Below are 22,449 nucleotides of genomic sequence, written 5' to 3' on the forward strand. Positions count from 1 at the left end.
TATACATGTTCTTGTTAACACTTTCACCCTCCGCAAAAAATTCCGAATTTTATTTGGTTTGCTTTGCGGGAAGGACTGTTCCAATGAAGTCGCGTATTGTCCTTGCCTTCGAAGCATGGAGTAGATGGACAGGGACAACTGATGAAGGGAAATATTCTTTATGTTGCATGTCTAGTTTCTCTATTTTTTTCGTTGTTTGAAAAAAAGTTTGTTTTCTGTTTTTGTTTCTCATTGTGTTTAACGTTTTTTTGTGATGTCCTGTACCCATATATGCATGAATTTATACATATAGATGTAAGTATGTACATATATGTATGGATATATGCATATATTTATATATTATGTGTGTATGTGTATATGTATGTATATGTGTTTTTATGTGTGTGTAGATATATATGTATATGTGTATGTGTATATATATATATATATATATATATATATATATATAGGAAAATGAAAAATAATAAGGCAGAATGCTAAACTGAAAGCATATTTTAATATAGATGTGTAAAAAGGATTTCTAACCGGCTTTCATTGCATGGCAAATTTTCAAGAAGAGGGAGAATGAAAATGATTTTTACAAAAAAGTAAAAAATAATATATAAAAAATAAATATACCAATACATTATATTGTCTTTGAGCTTTTAAAGTTCAATGGTAATCCATGTAGATAATAGTTGGAAAAATTAGGATGCATGAAATTGAGAGTTGTGTTTGGTTTAAAAAAAAGAAAGGGGGTGAAAGGTTTTGTGTTAAGCAGGAAGTGTGGTGTCAAAACAGGAAGTGCATGTAAGGGAAGACAATTCTGTGGGTTTTATACTCTCTAGTTGGAGTTCTGGACTCTTTGTCAACAGGAAGTTTATGTCTGTGCTTAGAGAAATATGGTCACTGAGGGGTTTGTGTGTTAAGAAGTGGTTGGAATTTCTCTATAAAAAGATTCTTTCTTGTGTGGAGATTCTGTCTTTACATTGATAGAAAGGGAATATAAGGAATTAAAGGTTTTTGTTTCTGGCACAAGAGTCTATGTAGCCACTGAGTGGAATTTGGCGGTGTTGAGGGAGATTTATTTGTTCTTTATGGACTACTACTCTTCTATGCAAAGGGAGGCTTGTCTGTCTGATATAGTTGTGTTGGCAACCTGCGCATGTGAGGACATAAATGAGGTTCCCAGAGGAACAAGAGAAATTGGTTTTGATTTTAAACTTTGTTCCTTGTTTGAAGGTAAATTCAGAGCCTTCAAGTAGGTAGGGGCAGGTACCACAGTTAGGGCGTGCACATTTTTTAACTGATGGGGGTGGAAGTGGTGTATGTAGTTTGGCATTGGTTAAGAGTTTTTTCAAAGATTTGTGTTGCCTTTTGCATTTAAGGACTTTGTGTGTATTGATGATATTGTTCATTTTCGGGTCTGTGGTGAGTAAGGGGAGGTTTTGTTTGATTGTGGTGTATGCTTCAATGTTTTTGGGGTTGTGGGTGGAGATGTATGGAAGTATTTTGGGGTTGGGTGTGTTATTGTGTTAGTCAACCTATTTAATTGTTATATTTATGGATAATTCTATGCATGGTGCTCCATTTTGCAAATGTCTTTTATCTGATTTTTTAAAATTATATACACTGAGCAATTAAAAAAAAAAATTGTTTGTATATATACATTGGGATCCAGATGTATTTTTATGTGGATGTGTGTATTGTAAGCATGCATATGTATTTATATGTGTGTAAGTATATGTGTATGTTTATATCTATGTACGTAGTACATGTACATATATGTATACCTGTATATACTTATATTTGTGTGAATATGTATTTATGTATATTTATATACGTAAGTATATATGTGTATTTGTATGCTAATATATACTTATGTGTATATATATATGTAATTTCATTTTATGTGTATGTTCGTTACACATATTTCGTGATCTCTCTTTCTTTTCTTTTCTTACTCAAAGTATCTTTTCTCTTCCTACTTGATACTTTGCTTAGAGTCCTTAAACAACACACTCCTTTTCTTCCTTTTCTCTTTCTCTCACTAGTTTTTTACGTTTCTGTTTCTTTTTCTTTTACTTTTTCTCTTCCTCATCCCTACGCTTAAGGTATATTTCCCATTTCTTTCGTCTCTAATAACTGACTTGTATATGTATACACCAAGAGATTTTGTGCGCATACATGTATCCATACATATATGTATATGTGTATTTGTGTATATATTTATGTCTTACATATATATCTCTATATATGTATATAACTATGTACATGCACCTGTGTATTTTGGTGTATATATGTATATTATAGATGGTCTAGTATGCGTATATACTGCTGACAAAAATATTTATGTATTACAGCGTAAAAATTTAAAATTTTAATTTTAATGTATTAATTGACTTATATTTCATATATAATTATTTACCATATGTACTTGGAATCTGTCCTTCATTTTAAGGTTTTCTTTGATTTTACAGTAGGATGAATTTATACTGAATTTATTTTCTTCATTGCATGCTTAAGACCATATATGCATATATATATATATATATATATATACACATATATATACATATAGGTATATGCATATACATATATATAGGTATATACATATATATGTGTGTGTATATATATATATATATATATATACACATACAGGTATATACATATACATGTATATATATAAACATTTAGGTATATACTTATACATATATGTATATATATACATGTATATATGTAGATGTATATATGTATATGTATACACATATATATATGTGTGTGTGTATATATATATATATATATATATATATATATATATATATATATATACGCATGTATATATATATGTGTATAGTGGTGTTTGAATACGGTACTGGATTTTTTTGGCCTTGTGAAGGTGTTCTTTCACTCTGACATGGAGTTGTCTTTTGGTTGATCCAATATATTTAGCCCCGCAAGTACAGATTATTTCCTATATTACATTCGTTTGAAAACATAGCCTGGCACTGTTTGGCTTTGATGGGGTATTGGTTCAGACAGCATGTATTCTGTATGTTGTTGTTGTGGGAAAGGTAGTGCCTGTGGGTTTGGCCTTACCTCATGATTCTGACAGGGAAGCCAGACTTTCTGATGACATTCCTTAGTTGGTTTTCAACCTTTTCTCCATAGTACAGAAGGTTGATATATGTTCATCTAATATCTTTTCACTTATCTCTCTCTCTCTCTCTTTCACTTTCTTTTTGTCTACTTTTCCTTCTCCTTTTGTCGTTCTATCTGTTGTACGTGTTGTTGTTAATATCATTAACATCGTTGTTGTTGCTGCTGCTGTCGCCGTTGTAGTTGGTGGTGGTCTTGTCATGGCTTCTTGGTGTTTGTGTGTTATACACTTTCTCTATGTACCTGGGTCTGTATCCTCTACTGCACAGCATCCTGATGAAATCTCTCCTCATGTCATCTTTTACATCAGCCTCGTCACCTCTATTTTTGTGATGGCTGACCTCATTAAGGGCTACATTATGTTTCAACGTCTGTGGGTGTGCTGAATCCAAATGGAGGAAGATGTCTTTCTTCACCTCTTTCTCGAAGAAGCGGATTGTGGCATATCCCAAAGTGAAGGATACATCAAAGTTTAAGAGGCTCAGTGAGCCGTTTGTGGTTGGTTGTTCAAGGTTGAAATGGATGTTGTGGTGAAGGTTGTTAACGACATTATGGATCTTGATCGCCTCATCCCTGGATTTGGTTAAGATGAATGCCTCATCAACATATCTCTGGTATAGGGTGATGTGTTGTCCTGTGTAGAATGCTTGGTGCCCCAGTTTGTCCAGGGTAAGAGTGGCCAAGATACCACTGAGTCTGGATCCCATGGGGTGGCTGTTGCATTGTCGGTATGTGGTGTTTTCGTATCAGAAGTATGTGTTGCAGTGTAGAAATCCAGGATGGATTTGAAGCCTGCTGGTAAGGAGTCTGTGGCCAGCTTGTGGCTTCGCTCTAGTTGCTTTTAGATTGTTAGTATGGTCTCAGCTGGTGGTATGCTAATGTACATAGACTGTACGTCTAGGCTGAAGGCATAGTTGCTGTCCGAGACAGTTCTGGGAGGGAGCTTGTGTAGTAGCTAAACCAATGTCCCATCAAAACCAAACAGCCCACAGACAGTTCCAGGCTATGTTTTCAAACGAATGTAATATATGAAATGACCTGTACTTGCGGGAATAAATATATTGGATCAACCAAATGACAGCTCCATATCAGAGTGAAAGAACACCTTCACAAGGCCACAGTACCCAGCGCTGTATTCCAACGCCAGCAACACTGCAGTGGAGAATTCTCCACCTGGATACTGGCCAGGGGAACATGCAGTCAACCTCTGAATAAAGTAGGTACATTACACCAGGAAAAAGGCACCCAACCTCAACCACTAAAATGAACTTGACGGTTGGAAATTCATTTACTACCTCTGGAATCTCTAACCAACATTAGCGGTAATAACCATGTAAAGTCTGATGAAGGATTATAGATCCAAAAGTACTCACTTAACCCACTAACCCTAGAACTAGCAACAAGGCTATACAAACACCACACACTCTATCTATCTAATCTACATCTCGAAAACTGCTAAACCTCTTTACTTTCAACTTCTGATATTTTGTACTTCTGCTCTACCTGTCTGCCTGTCTATCCTTCTATCTCTTTATCTACCCATCTACCTATCTGTCTATCTCTCAAAAACCACTAAACCTTTTAAACTTTCGAAACTTCTGAACCTTTGAAATTTGAAAATTTGAAAAAAAAAAAAGAAAAATTTCCTGGGTTTCCTCAAAGACCTCCTCACTGTTCATATAAATATATTTATACTAATGCCTCAGTTTCTCATCGTCTTTTCATTTTCTAACTTTTTAATTTTTTTTTTTTTTCTCTAAGATAGTTTTTTTAATATTCTTTTCTCTTTTCGTTCTTCATTTTGTCAGTTCTCCACCGTTTTTTCTTCCTTGCTCTACTCTACCATCTTTCACCCTTAGCCTTTGATTTCCCCATCAATAAACCGCTGAACCCCTTCCCCAGGTATCACCTCCTCCTCCTACCTGTTCATTCTTTCCTCCGGAGCTCAGCTTTACTTCTCTCAGCATAGCACCCCCTCTCACCATCCCACTATGGCGTAGTCTAGACCACGACCATGTTGCCTGAGATACACCAATATCTTTTAGACATAAATACACACACACACACACACACATATACATACATGATGGGCTTCTTTGAGTTTCTATCTACCAAATCCACTCACAAGGCTTTGGTCAGCTCGAGGCTATAGTAGAAGACACTTGCCCAAAGTGCCATGCAGTGGGACTGAACCCAGAACCATGTGGTTGTGAAACAAGTTTCTTACCAAACACTCATGCCAGTATATATATATATATATATATATATATATATATATATATATATATATGTATGTATTAATTGTTATATGATTTAAAATAAAAGACCAGAATGATTTGTTAAAGGAGTATGGAATCATTTACCTTAGTACTATAATGCCGCCAAAAAAAAATACAGTCTTATGTCTAATGTGTCTCATCAATTACACAAATCTTTTTCAAATTACCAAACAGATTTTTCCCATGACTACTTGGGGATATATTGTAAAATATGTTTTGTTTTTTGGGGTTTCTTTTAAAGATAATACCTACTATGTAGACCATATAAGCTACCAATGAATTGGTTGAAATTTTAGAGTATCTACTTCGTTTTTGTATCTGGTTTGCAAGAAACTTTATCTGAATTCATGTGTTGAAACTAATTTTGTTGTGTCTAGGGAGAGTCATTAAAACAAATGACTTACTGTTTAATCAAATTAAACAAACAATTTATTTGTTGGATATTTAAGCAATTGACTAATAAAGGAATGGAATTGAACCAGAGTGTGTGTTAATAATATTGGCATAATGATTCTCCTTAGAGTAGTAAACTTGAGAATAACATGGGATAGAACTCCCAACTATTTTAGATGATAATGACACTAGTCTTTATGATACCATGTTTTCTTATCAAGTTGTTATTTTCACATTGCTGTGACTTTAGATCAGAAGTGAAGAACCTGCAACATTCTGAAAGAAATGATAATAACTGGTACTCCTTCAGTTACAGTGACAAGAGTTCCAGTTGATCTGATAAATGGAACAGCCTGCTTTTGAAATTAACATGCAAGTAGCTTAGCACCCCACTGACATTCGTACCCTTAAAGGAGTTCTCAGAGAGATTCAGTGCGATAAGGCTGACCCTTTGAAGTGAATTACACACACAACTCATTTTTGCTAGATGAGTAGACTGGAGTAATGGGAAATAAAGTGTTTTACTCAAAGACACAACATGCTTCCGGGAATCAAATTCATGACCTTATGATTGTAGGCTGGATACCCCTAACCACTAAGCCATGCACCTTCGCCCTGAAAGAAATACATTTGATGGAAAATCATACTAAAATATATTTTTGTCAGTTTAGTTTTAGTTAAAGCCTATCTTTTCAGCTTACTGTAAACTTTAGAAACACCTGTTTATATTTCTTTTCCTACAATCATAATTACTTTCAGAAAATATAAAAGTGAATTGTAGCCTAGAATAAACATTGATTTATCATTGTATGCATTAAACCTTTCGCATTTAAAATGGCCATATCCAGCCCAAATATCGTCCCTTGTTTTATGTTCAAACTGGCCTATTACACCTACCCCATAATGTCATTCTAAAAATAAAGTTATGTCAGCTAAATCTCCAAGCTATGAGACATTGTATGATAAATTCAAAACAATATGAATAAATAAGCATTACATTTGACAGTAATCTGAACGCTAAAGGGTTAAATTGGCTGTGGACACTTATATTTAAGCACATTTTTCCAATAAAATAAAGGTTGCTTTTAAAAATATAGGTTACCTGTTAAAATTTGTTGATAGAATTTTTACAAAGAATTATATTTTATATGATAATCAAGGATTATTCAAGTTGAAAGTAAGGTTAATTTCTCATGTGAAAGAGACCGACTACATTTTTCATAACTTGTTCTTGTAAATGATGAGTCACTCATGGTGACGAGAGAATGGCATCCTATCATCAACGTGGACAAAAAATATATTTATTTAAAAATAAAAGATACATTTATTTTAGATTTCTGAATCTCAATTTTTATTGTTTTCTCTCTCAAGATATGGATTAACATATTTACAATTAAGAAACAAAAGTCTTCATTATGTTTAATATGACTGTTTTTTAACTGTATTTATTTCACCATTTCTTTTATCTTTCCTTTCAGTCATTTGACAGTAGCCATGCTGGAGTACTACTCTTGAAGGGTTTTTATTTGAACAAATCAATCCCAGGACTTTTAAAAAAACTTGGTAATTATTCTATCGGTCTCTTTTGCCGAACAGCTAGTTATGAGAATGTAAATACACCAACAACAGTTGTCAAGTGGTGGTGGTGGTGGTGGGGTGGGGGACAAACACACACACATATACATATATTTATATATGACAAGCTTCTTTTAGTCTCCATCTACCAAATCTACTCAAAGCTTTGGTCAGCCCAAGGCTAAAGTAGAAGGCACTTGCCCAAGGTGTCATGCAGTGGGGCTGAATCTGGAACCATGTGGTTGGGAAGCAAGCTTCTTACCACACAGCCACACCTGTGCCTTCGTATTTTATCATTCTTTTCTTTTATTCTTTTATTTGTTTCGGTCATTTAACAGTGGCCATACTGGTGCACCACCTTTAGTTGAACAAATCGACTTGAAGGCTTATTCTATGTAAGCCTAGTACTTATTCTATCAGTCATTTTTGCTGAACAGCTAAGTTACGGGGACATAAACATACCAACAGTGGTTGTCAAGCGACAGTGGGAGGATAAACATATACATATATGTATGTATATATATATATATATATATATATATATATACACACACACACACATACAATAGGCTTCTTTCAGTTTCTGTTTACGAAATACACTCAAAAGGCTTTGGTTGGCCCAAGACTGTAGTAGAAGACACTTGCCCAAGGTGCCACACAGTGGGACAGAACCCAGAACCATGTGGTTGGGAAGTAAGGTTCTTACCACACAGCTATGCTATATTCATAAAGCTGTAATAATTGTTTCTAATTTAAGCACAAGACCAGAAGTTTCAAAGGGAGGGGTTAGTCTAATTAATTACATCAATCTCAATACTCAACTGGTATTTTATTTTATTGACCTTGTAGGGATGAAAGGCAAAACTGACCACAGCAAGATTTGAACTCAGAATATAAAGAGCTAGAATGAATATCACAAAGCATTTTATCTAACTCTTTAATGATTCTGCCAACCCACCAACCTACTGGCACTCTGCCAGTTATGACAAGGGTTTCAGCTGATCCGATCAATGGAACAGCCAGCTAATGAAATTAATGTGCAAGTGGCTGAGCACTCCACAAACACATGTACCCTTAACGTAGTTCTCAAGGAGATTCAGCACAGCACAGATGTGACATGGCTGGCCCTTTGAAATACATGTTCAACTCATTTTTGCCAGCTGAGTGGACTGGAGCAAAGTGAAATAAAGTGTCTTGCTCAAGGACACAATATGCCGCCAGGAATCAATCTCACATCCTTACAGTTGTGAGCCAAATACCCTTAACCCACAAATGTAATAATGGTAAGTGGATCTGATTTTGTTTGGTTTTGCACTTAGCTAACTTTGTGAAGGTGCTCCTTGTTTTATTGATGCGACTCATGTGACTTTATCCATCATTGGAGATCTATCAACATTGGCTACATTTCGAAGAATCCATTTTTTTTTTATTACCTCTACTTGGGCTTCACTATCAAAAAAAGGGATTTGAACCGAGAACCCAAAAAGCTGGAACTAATACCACCTGGCATCTCATCTGTCACATTAACAACTCAATCAAACCATCACTTTGGACTCCTATTTCATTTATCAACTCAGAAAAGATGAAAGGTAATGTTGACCTCAGCAGGATTTGAACTCCGGGCACAGAGAACTGGAACAAATACCACAAATTATTCCATCTGATATGCTAAAGACTCTGCCAATTCCTTAACACCACCCCCATCCAAAAACAAAAATTCCCAAATTAGTCAACAAAGAATTTCATTGATGTTGTTCTGTAGGAATGGCTGTGTGGTTAACAATTTTGCTTTGCAACCATGTGGTTTTGGAGTCAATTTTCACTATGTGGCACCTTGGGCAAGTGCCTTCTGCTATAGTCCTGTGCTGACCAATGCCTTGTAAGTGAATTTGGTGGACAGAAACTATATAGAAGCTCATTGTACACTTACATTTATGTTTCCCTGACCACCACAACAACCAATACCACTTGATGATCAGTTGGTTTGTTTATGTCCCTGTAATGTAGTGGTTTGGAAAAAGATACTGACAGAATAAGTGCTTCTTGCTTGCTTCATGCTCGGGTCATCCCAGGTTAGTGGTCCCAGAGGCATCATCATGTGTAGAGCTGACCAGGTCTACCAGTTCTCTCCATCACTGGCTGTCCCATGCCAGTCCCTCTACAACCTCCAAGGTGACCCTCCTGGGGCTTGCATAGTCCATAGATCCAAGAGAGCATTATCATCTGGAGCTTTGCTCCTGGTAGGGCCACCCTAGGTGAGCCAGTTCTAGACAAATGGTGGTACCAGGATTGCAACCATGTCATTCTGCAGAGGACCAACAACCCACCCAGAAGAACCTTCAACCTGTTCGATACCAACTGGAAAAAAATCCAGACTGTCCAACATCAGAATAGAACCCCTCGCATGCCCCTGACCAATGAAAGAAAAAAAAAACAAAAACAAGATAGACTACGTACCAGACTTAAAAAGAAATAAGTATTAGGGTTGATTTGTTTGAGTAAATCCTTCAAGGTGGTGCTCCAGCATGGTCGCAGTCCAGTGATTAAAACACGTAAAAGATAAATATAGGTGCATGTGTGACTGTGTGGCACCTTGGGCAAGTGTCTTCCACTATAGCTGCAGGCTCACCAAAGCCTTGTAAGTGGATTTATTTGGTAGACATAAACTGAAAGAAGCCTGTCTCACACACACACACACACACACACACACACATATATATATATATATATATATATATATATATATATATATATATATATATATATATATATATGGATATTGTACATATAATCATCATATATGTATATATATATGTGTGTGTGTTTTTGTGTCTGTCCCCCATTCACTGCCTGGTAACTAGTTTTGGTGTGCTTATCTCTTCATAACTTAACAGTTCAGCAAATGAGAGATAAAATAAGTACCAGACTTACAAACAAAAGTACTGTGATTGATTCATTTGACTAAAAATTCCTCGAGGCAGTGCCCCAGCATGGCCACAGTCTACTGGCTGAAACAAGTAAAATCTATCTGACCCAGTCAAACATAAAAAAGAGAACGTTAAAACAACGGCAGTGGCAGGAATTGCATCTGACTGTAAAATCTTACTTCAGAATAAATCCCTATTCAAACTTATGCTTCCATGGGAAAGCAAACATGAAAATGAGTGAACAAACAAAACAAAAATCATTTTTAAGGAAAAAGCATTTAATAACCAAACTTGAATATTGGTTTTAATAATTGGTTTTATGCCGACGGAAATTGTAGAATTTATAAAGATATTTAATTCTCTTTTTTATATTGTGATGTTTTGTGGGATAATAAAACCTCAAATGATGCCCTTCAAATCTAATGTGACGTATTAATCGCTGCATCTCATTTCCTTTGAATCCTTTCAACCAGGGTGGACCACGGATCAATTCCTTTGGAGTGACTTTGCCATCACCCAGTATATCTAAAGACAAAAACAAAAATCAAAGACTGTATCAAAATACATGCACAGAGACATACAAACAAAGTTTATTATGTTTAACCCCAGGCCAACACTGATCATAGACACCTATTGCTCAAGAGCAGTGCTCTACAACCTTTTTTCACTTGCAGTACATTTATATCCTTTTCAAAATTCAGCTGCACACTTGAACAAAAGTATAACTAAAAGTATAAGGAGAAAAATTACATTCAGGTTACATTGAGGCACACCAGTGTGCCATGGCATACTGGTTGTGGAGCACTGCTCAAAAGGATCATCACATCTTAGAGATATGGAAGTGTACATTAACTAATGCATCGTTTATATTTATTAAAGCTGAAGTGAGTATAGGGAGATTTGGCTGCTTTTTCTACTAAGTTGAGTGACCAATTAGAGGTTCACTCATATATGTTTTGGAAGCAATTGTATCTCATCCCAAGGCATGATACCTTTGAATGCTTATTCAACTTGCAGAGCCAAGTTCAAAGACTGCTGGTTTGAAGAAGCTGCTTCAGACTAGTGTTCTCTGTGTCTTTGTATACTTGTTATTGGATCCAGTTTCCGGTTCTGATCACTGGCTACATTTGGCAGCTTATGTGTAACACTATATAACCACCATCAACATCAGCAGCAGGAAGATATCTTAATGAACTATGACGGATTTCACAATTCTGAACAGTTGAATTCACATCCTCCATTGGTATAGTGTACAACTTATATTGATAAGTCCCTTAACCCCTTGGGGAGTCATTGAGGTGTCGCAGCCATGCAGCATATCTTGGGCGAGAAAGCCTGGCAGAGCCCATCCCTCACCAAGCTAAGCTTATTTCTACAACTGAGTGGACTGGGGCAACATGAAATGAAGTGTTTTGCTCAAGAGCACGACACATCACCTGGTCCAGGAAGTGCAACCACAATCTTAGGTTTGTGAGTCCAACATCCGAACCACAAGGTCAGGTGCCTCCACACAGCTTATATGATAGCTGTCAAAGACCAAATTGTGACCAAAATAAGAAAAAATACCCATTAAGCACATCCAATACGAATTTCAACATATAAATTTTGATTTATATATTCTAGTAATAAACATCTAAAATTAAGAAAGAGGCGATTTGATGTGCTTGAGAAGACACATCATCATCATCATTTAACATGTTTTCCATGCTGGCATGGGTTGGATAGTTTGACAGGAGCTGGTCAGCTGAAGAACTGCTCAGGCTCCAATTGTCTGTTTTGGCATGGTTTCTACGGCTGGATGCCCTTCCTAATGCTAACCACTTTACAGAGTTTACTGGGTGCTTTTATGTAGCATCAGCATGGATGTGGATGCATTTATGTGGCACTGGTACAGGTGCTTTTTACATAGCACAAGCACCCATGAGCCCACAAGATTAGGAATGCACAGCTGGAGAGGGATACAGGGGACAAGTCTGTAAGCAAGAACAACCATGCTTTCACTCAGCTTGGCTTGTTTTCTCAAGCACAGCAAACTGTCAGGAGTCTCAGTCTGCTATCATCCCCTCTGTGAGTTCCAATGTCTGTAGATCCTTTCTCACCACTTCGTCCAATGTCTTCCTGGGTCTACACCTTCCACATGTTCCTTCTACAATTAAATATTGGCACCTCTTGATGCAACTGTCTTCATTCATATGCATTACATGACTGTACCAGCACAGTCTTCTTTCTTGCACAGTGTGAAATCTTGTGGCCTGTGACATGCAAAAGGCACCCACTAAGCTCTGTGGAGTGATTGGTGTTAGGAAGGGCATCCAGCTGTAGTAACCAAGCCAAAACAGATTGGGGCTTCGTGCAATTTTCCAGTTTACCAGTTCCAGTCAAACTGTCTAACCCATGCCAGCATGGAAAACAGGTGCTAAATGATAATGATGACAGTGACAACAATGATGATGATGAAGGTAAGAAAAACATTATTTACCAATATAATCATTTTGTCCAAACAAAGCCTTCTTTTTTACCCAGTTTTCTGGAACTTCATATGCTTTCAGTGATTGCAATGGTTTAGCACTATCAAGGCGAGGTAGAAGTCCTGCAAATCAGATATAGTGAAAGAAAGAAAAAAAAAACATTAAAAAAACAAATTTTTTTTGTTCTATTCACAGCAAACAATAATCAAAAATAAATAACATGTTTTTACATAGCACAGGTCAAAGGCCAAAAAGTCTCCCAATGTGAAGTAGTGATTCAGTCACTACTTCACATTGGGATGTCACAGTCCTGGTACTATAGAATGTTGTAGGAAAAAATCACAAGATGGATTCTTCAAGTCAAGCCAACTGGCAGAAGACCTAGGAGTAGACTAAGAAGAAGGCTGTGTGGTAAGAAGCTTTCTTCCCAACCACATGGTTCCAGGTTCAGTCCCATTGCATAGCACCTTGGGCAAGTTTTCTTCTACTACAGCCTCAGGCTGGCCAAAGTCTTCTGAGTGGATTTGGTAGGCAGGAACTGAAAAACAACCTGTTGTGTGCGTGTGTGTGTGTGTATACAAGGTGTGATAGATAAATTGTTGCCATTTTATAATTTTGATTTCACACATGTGCATTGTTTGTTTTTGATTATACTGTACTACACAGTATTGTAGGGTCAGTTGGGCACTGTTTGTGAGAAAAACAGCACCATGACACAATTCACTCTTCCAAAAATTTGGAAATGACATGCTGTATTACTTGGCACCAGAAGCTCTAATACAAACATTTCAGAGTGTTTGGGTGTCAGTCTGAGGACAGTGCAGGGGATTCAGAAAGAGTTGGAAGAATCTAATGGTGATTACAAAGGTACAGCAGCTCGGAAAACTCATTCTGATCATTCTGATAAGAAAAGAACTCCTGAATTTGTTGGTGAGATCCAGGCCATGATTGACAATGATCCCTTCAAGTCAATCAGGTCCATCGCCAGGGACATGCGAGTGTCTGAGTTTCTTATCAAGCAGGTAGTGCATGAAGACATTCGGTATTCCTCATACAAGGTGTGAAAGGGCCAATTTTTATCCCAAGCCATCAAAGAAGACAAGAGGAAAGACCACACTACGAAGCTTTTGAACAAACTCAAGTGTCCCCTCTAACCGAACATGCTTTGGTTTTTCACAGATGAGAAAAATGTCTGCCAAGATCAGACAGGGAACACACAGAATAACCGTTCGCTTGTCATGTCCCCAAAATATGTACAGAGAGTGACAAAAATCAAACATGCAGTCAACATCAAGGTGTTTGGAGTGATCACTAGTGATGGCAATGTTATGCCTCCATTCATTTTCCCACATGGCCTCAGACTCAACACAGAGGCCTACATCAAGTACCTGGAGGAGGTAGTGCTGCCCTGGGTCAAGAGGGTAGCTGCTGGAAGACTCTATGTCTGGCAACAGGACTCTGCACCATGCCACACAAGCATGAGAACCCAGTCATGGCTGTCAGACAATTTCTGTGATCACATCATCCATAACATCTGGCCACCCAACCCCCCAGACTGCAACCCCCTTCATCACTATATGTGGGGCACAGTTCAGCAAGAGACCAACAAAACTCTTGTTGCAAGAGATTCCAAAGTCGTCTGGAGGTTGAAGCCAATGGTGATTTTATTGAATAAATTTATTCTTTAGTATCTCAAGATATATTTATGTAATTTTGGTAAATATATCTGTTAAAATGAGATGTCAATGTTATTTTCATTTTTGCGTAATTTAGACGACAGTTTACCCACTGTACCCTGCATGCATATATATGTGTGTGTGTGTGTGTGTGTGTGTGTGTGTCTTCCCTTTGTGTCTGTGTTTGTTCCTCCACTGCTGCCTGACAACTGGTGTTGGTTTGTTTACATTTTTGTAACTTAGTGGTTTCGCAAAAGAAACCAATAGAATAAGTACCAGGCTTTAAAAAAAAGTACTGGGTTCAGTTTGTTCAACTAAAAATTCTTCAAGGCAGTGCTCCAGCATGGCCACAGTCTAATGACTGAAGAAAGTAAAAGATAGTCTCAGTTGGTCATGCTTAGGAATCCAGATGGAAAGTCTAATCACAATTGCTTCTGATAGAACGCTATAGAGGAGGTACCTGAGGACCCTACCCCAATGACCGACCCCCCTCCCTTAATAGTGGGCAGAGAAGATGGATAGATTGATACATAACATAGACAAAGATGTAGCTGTGTAGTTAAGAAGTTCACATCCCACTGTTGCTCAAGGTGTGACACCTTGAGCAAGTGTTTTTACTACAACTCTTGGGTCATCCAAAGAGTTATAAGTGAGTTTGGGAGACAAAAACTGAAAGAAGTTTGCTGTCATGTGTGTGTCTCCTTGATATTGTGCAATAGTTGTAAACATGTGCCACTGTCATAAAAGCAGAGTGACTCATTTCCTATCTTCCATGAAAACATGGGGAAATATTACTTGCTAGGAAACAGATGACAGTTGGAGATAGGAAAGGCATCTGGCCTCAACAAAATCTGTCTGACCTATGCAAGCATGGAAAAGTGAACATTTTATTGTCCACTTCAGTGAAAGAAGAACAGAAAGGGGCTGAGGTTCACTACAGCTGTTTCAAACATGGTTTTTATTGATGAACAAATCAATTATATCGTGTTCACTACACTCGGAACCTTCCCTGCATTGAATCTTGAGCTTATAGTGGGCCATGGACTGCACACAGGAATATACTCATGTGAGTTTACATATACGTTGGATGTATTTGGTTTATGTATGCGTAACTGGAAGAACAACTTTGTACACAGACATCTCAAATGTAAATAGACACCCCTTCTTATATTGTTTTATCTATGTGGATACACAAATGGATTAAATCATTAAAAACACTAGATTAAGTACATCTAATGACATTGTTTTGTTTCTGGAAATAAGTCTTTCAAAATTGATGTGTCTATTTACTTTTGAGGTACCTGTGTATATGCCTTAGTAAGTACATAAGCGTCCATACACACTGTTAATACACAAATATTTTTCACCATTGGTGAATAAATAATACCAAAAAATTTTCCAACTTCCAGTTTTGTTATATATCTGACCTATGTTTAGGAGAATTTTACCAAATTTTTACATTTAAGAATAATGTAATAAATTCTGGACAGGAACAAGCTTTGAGACACTTGCACATGAGGAAATTCACATTTGCCCAGTATAAATGAATAATCAACACCTAAATAACAGAATGTTTTGAAATAATGGAGTATAAGTGATTATCCAATCAAAACTTGAATTGAAGGTAGTTCATGTCTAACTTAACAAACAAGTCTACATCATACAATGCAGGGGAGATAAACGAAAAACTTTAAACAGTTAAATTAAAGGATATTAAAGTAAAGACCCTGAAGAAACTGCACTGGTATTATAGCAGGGTTGCAATTGCAACAGTTACTATTCGCTGCAGTTGAAACATGTGTAGGTCAATGTAAAGCTGTATAAATAAAAAGAATTTAAAGGTAACGCTATGCCACTTCGTAATAATCTTTATTATTATTGTTGATATTATATACTCCAGGGAACCTATATGGTTAAGGTACAATACTCAGAATTATTCAACGGAATATATCTTTAAATTCTTATCTTATGAGAACATTATTGGATTTATATATTAACTGTTGAATAACCTATTTTGAATACCTAACTTAGAGCAAACTGGTAATTGTTTTGGGGTAATTCCTTACTATTTATGAATATATATATATGTTTTATGTGTATGTGTCTTTGTGGTTGTCTCCCACCAGTTGACAACTGATGTTGGTTTATTTGTATTATCAAAGTTTGCAGTTGGACAAAAAGAAACCAGACTTAAAATATTTCCAAAGTTCTTTAAGACATTGCCCTGGCATGGCAGCAGTTCAATAACCAAATCAAGTAAAAGAATAAAAGAATCTTACCTCCAGTGAAATATTTTGCTTCATAACCATAGCGTTTCCTTTTTGGAGTCTTATATGATTTATTTGTTGCAGAATCTGTGCTCCGTACTTCAGTAGAATATGCTGTCTGTTGAATAGCAGTCTTGCTGATTGGAACTTTCAGAATACTACAATATTTAGGTACAGAAGTCTCTTGGGTCAGTAGAGGTGTCTGAGCGAAGAACCTGGCCAAATTTAGCCCATTTTTCTTTATCAGTGAAAGTAGCATTCTCTCACAAAATTATTGACGAAGATATTTACTAAAAAAAAAAAAAAAAAATCATACAAACATACATGCAATCGTATAGCTGCATAACAAGGTGCAGAAAATAGTATCTGAATGCTAAAGATAAAGTAAAATAGTATTTTATTGAAGCTGGAAAGACTTCACAAGTTTGTGAAGATGATCAGTCATGTGAAACATTTTTTGAAGTTTTTACAGCTTCAATATTCACTGGCTGTCTGTCATAGGTCTGTGTTGACTGTTCTGTTCAGAAATCATCTCTGGCAGGCTCTCATGTGGGCGACAAGGCCTGCTCTTGACCTGAGGCAGCAATAACATCTGCTGCAGAGAAATTTATTTGATGCAATCGAGAAGTGATGCCTCCCATGTGCACTTACGTATTCTCCTCAATGGCTGTAATAAAGAGCTTCAGCAATTGGTGTTATTCACCATGTGGCAGGGCCTTTCTCTCCCAGGGGAATGGGGAACTGCCAAAGTTTTTCATATGTCCCTTTAGTACATCCCTGTTCACAACCTCTGGGTACCATGGCTCCTATGCTGACACAGTTCAGTGTAGAAAACTGCCCTTGGGAACCAGCTGTCTTCCATCCTGCAAGCATGTCCCACCTAGTGCATCCGCAATGAGGCAACAAGGACCTCTACACTAACTACCCAAGTGTGGTGCAAGACCTCTACATCAGGAACGGAATCCCACCATCTAATATTTAAGATGGAGCACAGATGATGAAGTTGGACTTGCATCAGGGCCTGCGGAAGAGGGTCAAGCATTCTGTGGCATAGAGGCAAGGGAGCACTATGACACTGTCCAGCTTTATCTTCATATTGTGGGTAATGTCATGCAGCTCCCAAAACACTCATCATCAGTTATATATATATATATATATTAGTAGGCATCCTCAGTCTCAAGAGACCATGGATCTGCACCCAAAGAAATTGTGTCAGCTGCTGATGGTAGTACAGCATCCGCTGCAGCTGTAGATGCCCACACAAGAGATATGAAAATATATATGTGTGTATGTGTGTATATAGTTAAGAAGCTTGCCTGGCAACCATGAGGTTTTGGGTTCAGCCCCACTGCATATCACCTTGGGTAAGTGTCTTCTACCATAGACCCATACTAACCAAAGCCTTGTGAGTGGACTTGATAGACAGAAACTGTGTAGAAGCCCATTGCATATATATCTGTAGTAACGCCTGCGCATGCGTAAAATTAAACAAGCAAGCGTTTCCCGCTCAATTCATTCTCTTTCACGCTGGCCAGCGATTGAGCATGGACGTGTGTTTAAAAGTTCTCCCTACATCTTTCGGTCTTATACTCGACAGCTCGTTATTCTCACCTCTAAAGATGTATAACTAAAGATATGTATGTTTTACCAAGTAAATAAATGTTGTTTAAGTTGTTTAGTCTGGAGTTCAGCGTTCCGTCTATTTCTTTAATTTTATAGTAGAAAGTCAGGTATACAATCTAAAGATGTATAACCCACTTTCTACTAAATATATATATATATATATGTGTGTGTGTGTGTGTGTAGTAAAATCAGTAAAAAGAGTACTGTGTATACTTTCTATAAGTTAAAAAGACTGGATGGAGGATGTAAAACTCTGCTGTCTTTCATTTGTTTCTCTCATTTCAATTTTTTCCTCAAGAAGGACACTGTCCGAAATATTGGATTTCCTCATTGCAAGTTAACTGTATTCCTTTTATCAATTTCACTACAGAAGAGTTGCCAACACAGACCAACACCAGCCTCTTTGGAGTCTGTTTTATCATATATCTTTTACATATTTCAATCATTAGACTGCGGCCATGCTGGGACAAGCCTTGCAGAATTTTTGGTCAAATGAATTGACCCAAGTACTTAGTTTATTAAGCCTGGTAGTTGTTCTATTGGTCTCTTTTGCTAAATTGCCAAGTTACAGGGGTCATAAACACACCAACACCAGTTTTCAAGTGGTGGCAGGGGACATACACATAGGTATATTATATATATGAAGGGCTTCTTTCAGTTTCCATCTCCCAAAATCCAATCACAAGTCTTTGGTTGGCCTGAGGCTGTAGAAGATACTTGGCCAAAGTACAGATATATAGATATATGTGTGTGCCTGTATTTGTTCATCATTGCTTGACAACCAGTGTTGGATTGTCCACATCTTTTAGCAGTTCAGCAAAAGAGTCCCTCAAAATTGCTGACCTTCAACCCTGTAACGGACCGGTGTCTCGTTGAGGGGAATGTTGTGATCTTGGCCACTTATAAGCCATGGAAACCGAATCACCGACATTATGAGCTCTAGAAAAATAATTATTATTTCAAATTTTGGCACAAAACAAGCAAGTTCGCGGGGAGTGGGTAAGTCGATTTGATTGATCCCAGTGCTTGACTGCTACTTATTTTATCGACCCTGAAAGGATGAAAATCAAAGTCGACCTTGGCGGAATTTGAATTCACAACGTGAAGACGGACAAAATGCTGCTAAGCATTCCTCCGGCCGTACTAACAATTCTACCAGCTCGACGCGTTTCCTAGAAAAATAATTAAAGAAAAGAAAATAATCTCGCTCTAAACAGGGCCTACCATCTTAAACCAAGGACATATAGGCAATCTTTCGCCGACAAATAATGAAGTTTTAGAAACAATGTCTAAAAACAATGAACACGTTGGATGGTCATGGCTGGAACGATTTAATAATAGGCCTGTAGGTCTGTTTGATGAGGGTTAGACAACCCCAGCAACTCCTGAATTCATAGACTTCTCATCAAGGAAAGGTCAACCAACTTATGAATCCAGTGAATAGAGTGATGTGCCGTAAATATATATATCTTAATTCTGATTGTTATTTCAATACGGTATCCAGATATCTCCAATAAAAATAAAATACACTTATATATATATATATATATATCCACTTACCTGAAGGTTACTCAATGCTTTAAATATAAAAATATATTAAAAACATGTTTTGTAAGAAGAAAACATCTTTTTATACAGAGCTAACCACAATTACGATCGCATCCCTTACTGCACCCGACGCTTCGTAGTTTCGGTTTGTTTCGTCTAGATAATTTATCGCTTAGTTTGCGCTATAAACCTCTAAAACTGATCTGAAAAGAAAAGTAAGAAGAAATAATTTAATATCATTGATACAGATCTGACTGAGTCTTTAATATTTCAGGTGAGTTGTTTTCCCCTCCTTTTTAAATTAAAATTCTTTGCTTTCTTCAGATTTGTTGCTCTTTGCACATTTTATATGCAAATCGTTTTTACGTTCAGGTTGGCTTAAGAGTTTCGTTATTTTTGTCTATTGATTCCTTGCATGCATACACACAAAGCCTTGTCTTAGATTTTTATTATAAGGGCTTGTATAGAATGATCTTATTATTTGATGTTCGTGATTTAAGAAAAAAAAAACATTATAGAAAATAACCAAAATGACTACAGTAAAGAATCGAAGTATCTTTTTATTATTATTATTATTATTATTATTATAGTTAATGTACTTTAAGACGAATCTCTCCCTTCACTACCACCGCTCTCTATACATACCTGCACACACACACATATATGTCCAATAACACTTATTTGTTGAAAAGGTAGTCTTGTATATGCTAACACACGTGAGAATATTTTAAATATTTGTATAAATTATAAATGTAAGACTATATATATATATATATATATATATATATATATATATATATATATATCGAGAGAGAGAGAGAGAGGCGTGTTTTTCCTATGTAACAGTCGAATGTAAATCGAAGGATCACCAAATACGTTTTTTTTTTTTACCAGGAAAAGGTTAGTAGTTATCTCGTAGTTTCTGTCTTGTTGCCTTCGAAGTAAATGTCAACCTTTTCCCTTGTAAAAACTATATATATATATGTATGTATGTGTGTTGTTTGCATCAGGAGATAAATAAACCACATTTATTTTTTATTGGAAGATGTAATAAACTAAGTTTGTCTTGTCTTTCTAGTGTGCACACGTCATTCGGTAAAGTAAATTTTTAAAAATTCACGAGTATTTAAGATTATTTTGTTAATTCAACGACAGCAATTAATGGCTACGTTACTAAATTATTACAATAACTCATTAGAAAATATTATGATCTAAATAGTTTATTTTTTTTATTCGTCTTTAAAAGTAAAAAAACCAAAATTTTTTTTCAAATTAGTTCGATCATCGGATGTTATTGTCTCCCTTTAGTGCAAATCCACCAAAATTGCTGTTGTCTCCCTTTGTGGGAGTCAAAAGAAAGAGAAACAAAATTTCCTTGACCGATCGCGTTCTGTGGCAGCCCTTCATTTTAACGTTTATCTCATTTACATGAGGTAAGGCCTTCGTTTAAAGCTAAAATAAATAAATCAGCTAATAGTTGTTTCCAAGTGACTGGGGTTATTGATAATTTTCCTCGGGTACAAACGTGGAACCAACATTCGTATAAAATAGAATCTGAAATTAGTAATTTTCTATTTGACATTCGTAAAATCGAATTTGTTTTAGTTTCAGTTTCATTTCAACTCGATTAAGCATATCTCATGGATGCCCTACTGCTCCTCGTTTTATTGGTAAATCCCAACGAAATACTTACAGATCAGCAGATAATCAATGAAGGGCATAAAATTACTGGCTCGATCTTTGTCAGATTCAGCGACTTGTGTTGCTTAGTGTGCCCACCGTGGATTGATGAATTCTCACATGTGTCTAGGGCGAAGCTATATTTAAAATAAGTCTTATATTTTTCCTTACTTTTTACTCGCTGTTCGTAGTGTGACACATAATTTTTGAAATGTTTTATTGAAATAAACTATGATTTTATCAAATAGGAAATTACTCTGAAATTATCGAATACGCCAACAACATTTTTTAAGTATCGAAGATTACGAATCTTAAATAATAATAACTAGGAGATGGTTTGTTCCCTGTTCCACTTTCCCGTGGTTTCAGTTATTGACAGTGTCCGTAATTTTTTTTTTTTTTCCCGAATTCATTTTCAAGAAACATAATCTCAGATGTTTAAAACAGGAAAAAATACTGTGTGGTAAGAAGTTTGCATCCCAACCACATGGTTCCGGGTTCAATCTCACTGCGTGGCAAGTGTCCTCTGCCAGGCGGCGAGCTGGCAGAAACGTTAGCACGCCGGGCGAAATACTTAGCGGTATTTCGTCTGCTGCTACGTTCTGAGTTCAAATTCCGCCGAGGTCGACTTAGCCTTTCGTCCTTTCGGGGTCGATTAAATAAGTACCAGTACTGGGGTCAACTAATTCAACCAAAATTCTTCAAGGCAGCATGGCCGCAGTCCAATGACTAAAACAAGATTAAAGATAAGAAAGATAAAGCCACCACAGAAAATCCTCAGAGAATGAGAAAAGAGCGATGTCCCCATCGTTTTTCTTGTAGAGTCATCATCTATGATGCTTAAAAGGTGCAGATTCAGAGAAATTGCAATTTTT

General features: G+C 36.6%; 2 protein-coding genes across 2 annotated transcripts in view; one reads left to right on the top strand and one right to left on the bottom strand.

The window, feature by feature from the left end:
- Positions 1-10,569: 10,569 nt before the first annotated feature.
- Positions 10,570-20,033, bottom strand: LOC106881879 (39S ribosomal protein L51, mitochondrial). The gene is made up of 4 exons (XM_014932398.2): positions 19,907-20,033; positions 16,736-17,013; positions 12,792-12,902; positions 10,570-10,837 (listed from the first exon to the last, which is right to left on the bottom strand). Exons 2-4 carry the CDS (start codon positions 16,980-16,982, stop codon positions 10,617-10,619), a joined length of 579 nt encoding a protein of 192 aa, XP_014787884.1. The 5' UTR covers positions 16,983-17,013; positions 19,907-20,033; the 3' UTR covers positions 10,570-10,616.
- LOC106881878 (pinin) overlaps positions 20,033-22,449 on the top strand; it is a 15,623-nt gene continuing 13,206 nt past the window's right edge. Inside the window, exon 1 of the mRNA XM_014932395.2 lies at positions 20,033-20,168. The gene's annotated coding sequence lies outside the window, so the exon portion shown is untranslated. The remainder of the gene's footprint in view (positions 20,169-22,449) is intronic.

The sequence above is a fragment of the Octopus bimaculoides genome, chromosome 25 (assembly GCF_001194135.2).
Source record: "Octopus bimaculoides isolate UCB-OBI-ISO-001 chromosome 25, ASM119413v2, whole genome shotgun sequence".
Lineage (NCBI taxonomy): Eukaryota > Metazoa > Mollusca > Cephalopoda > Octopoda > Octopodidae > Octopus > Octopus bimaculoides.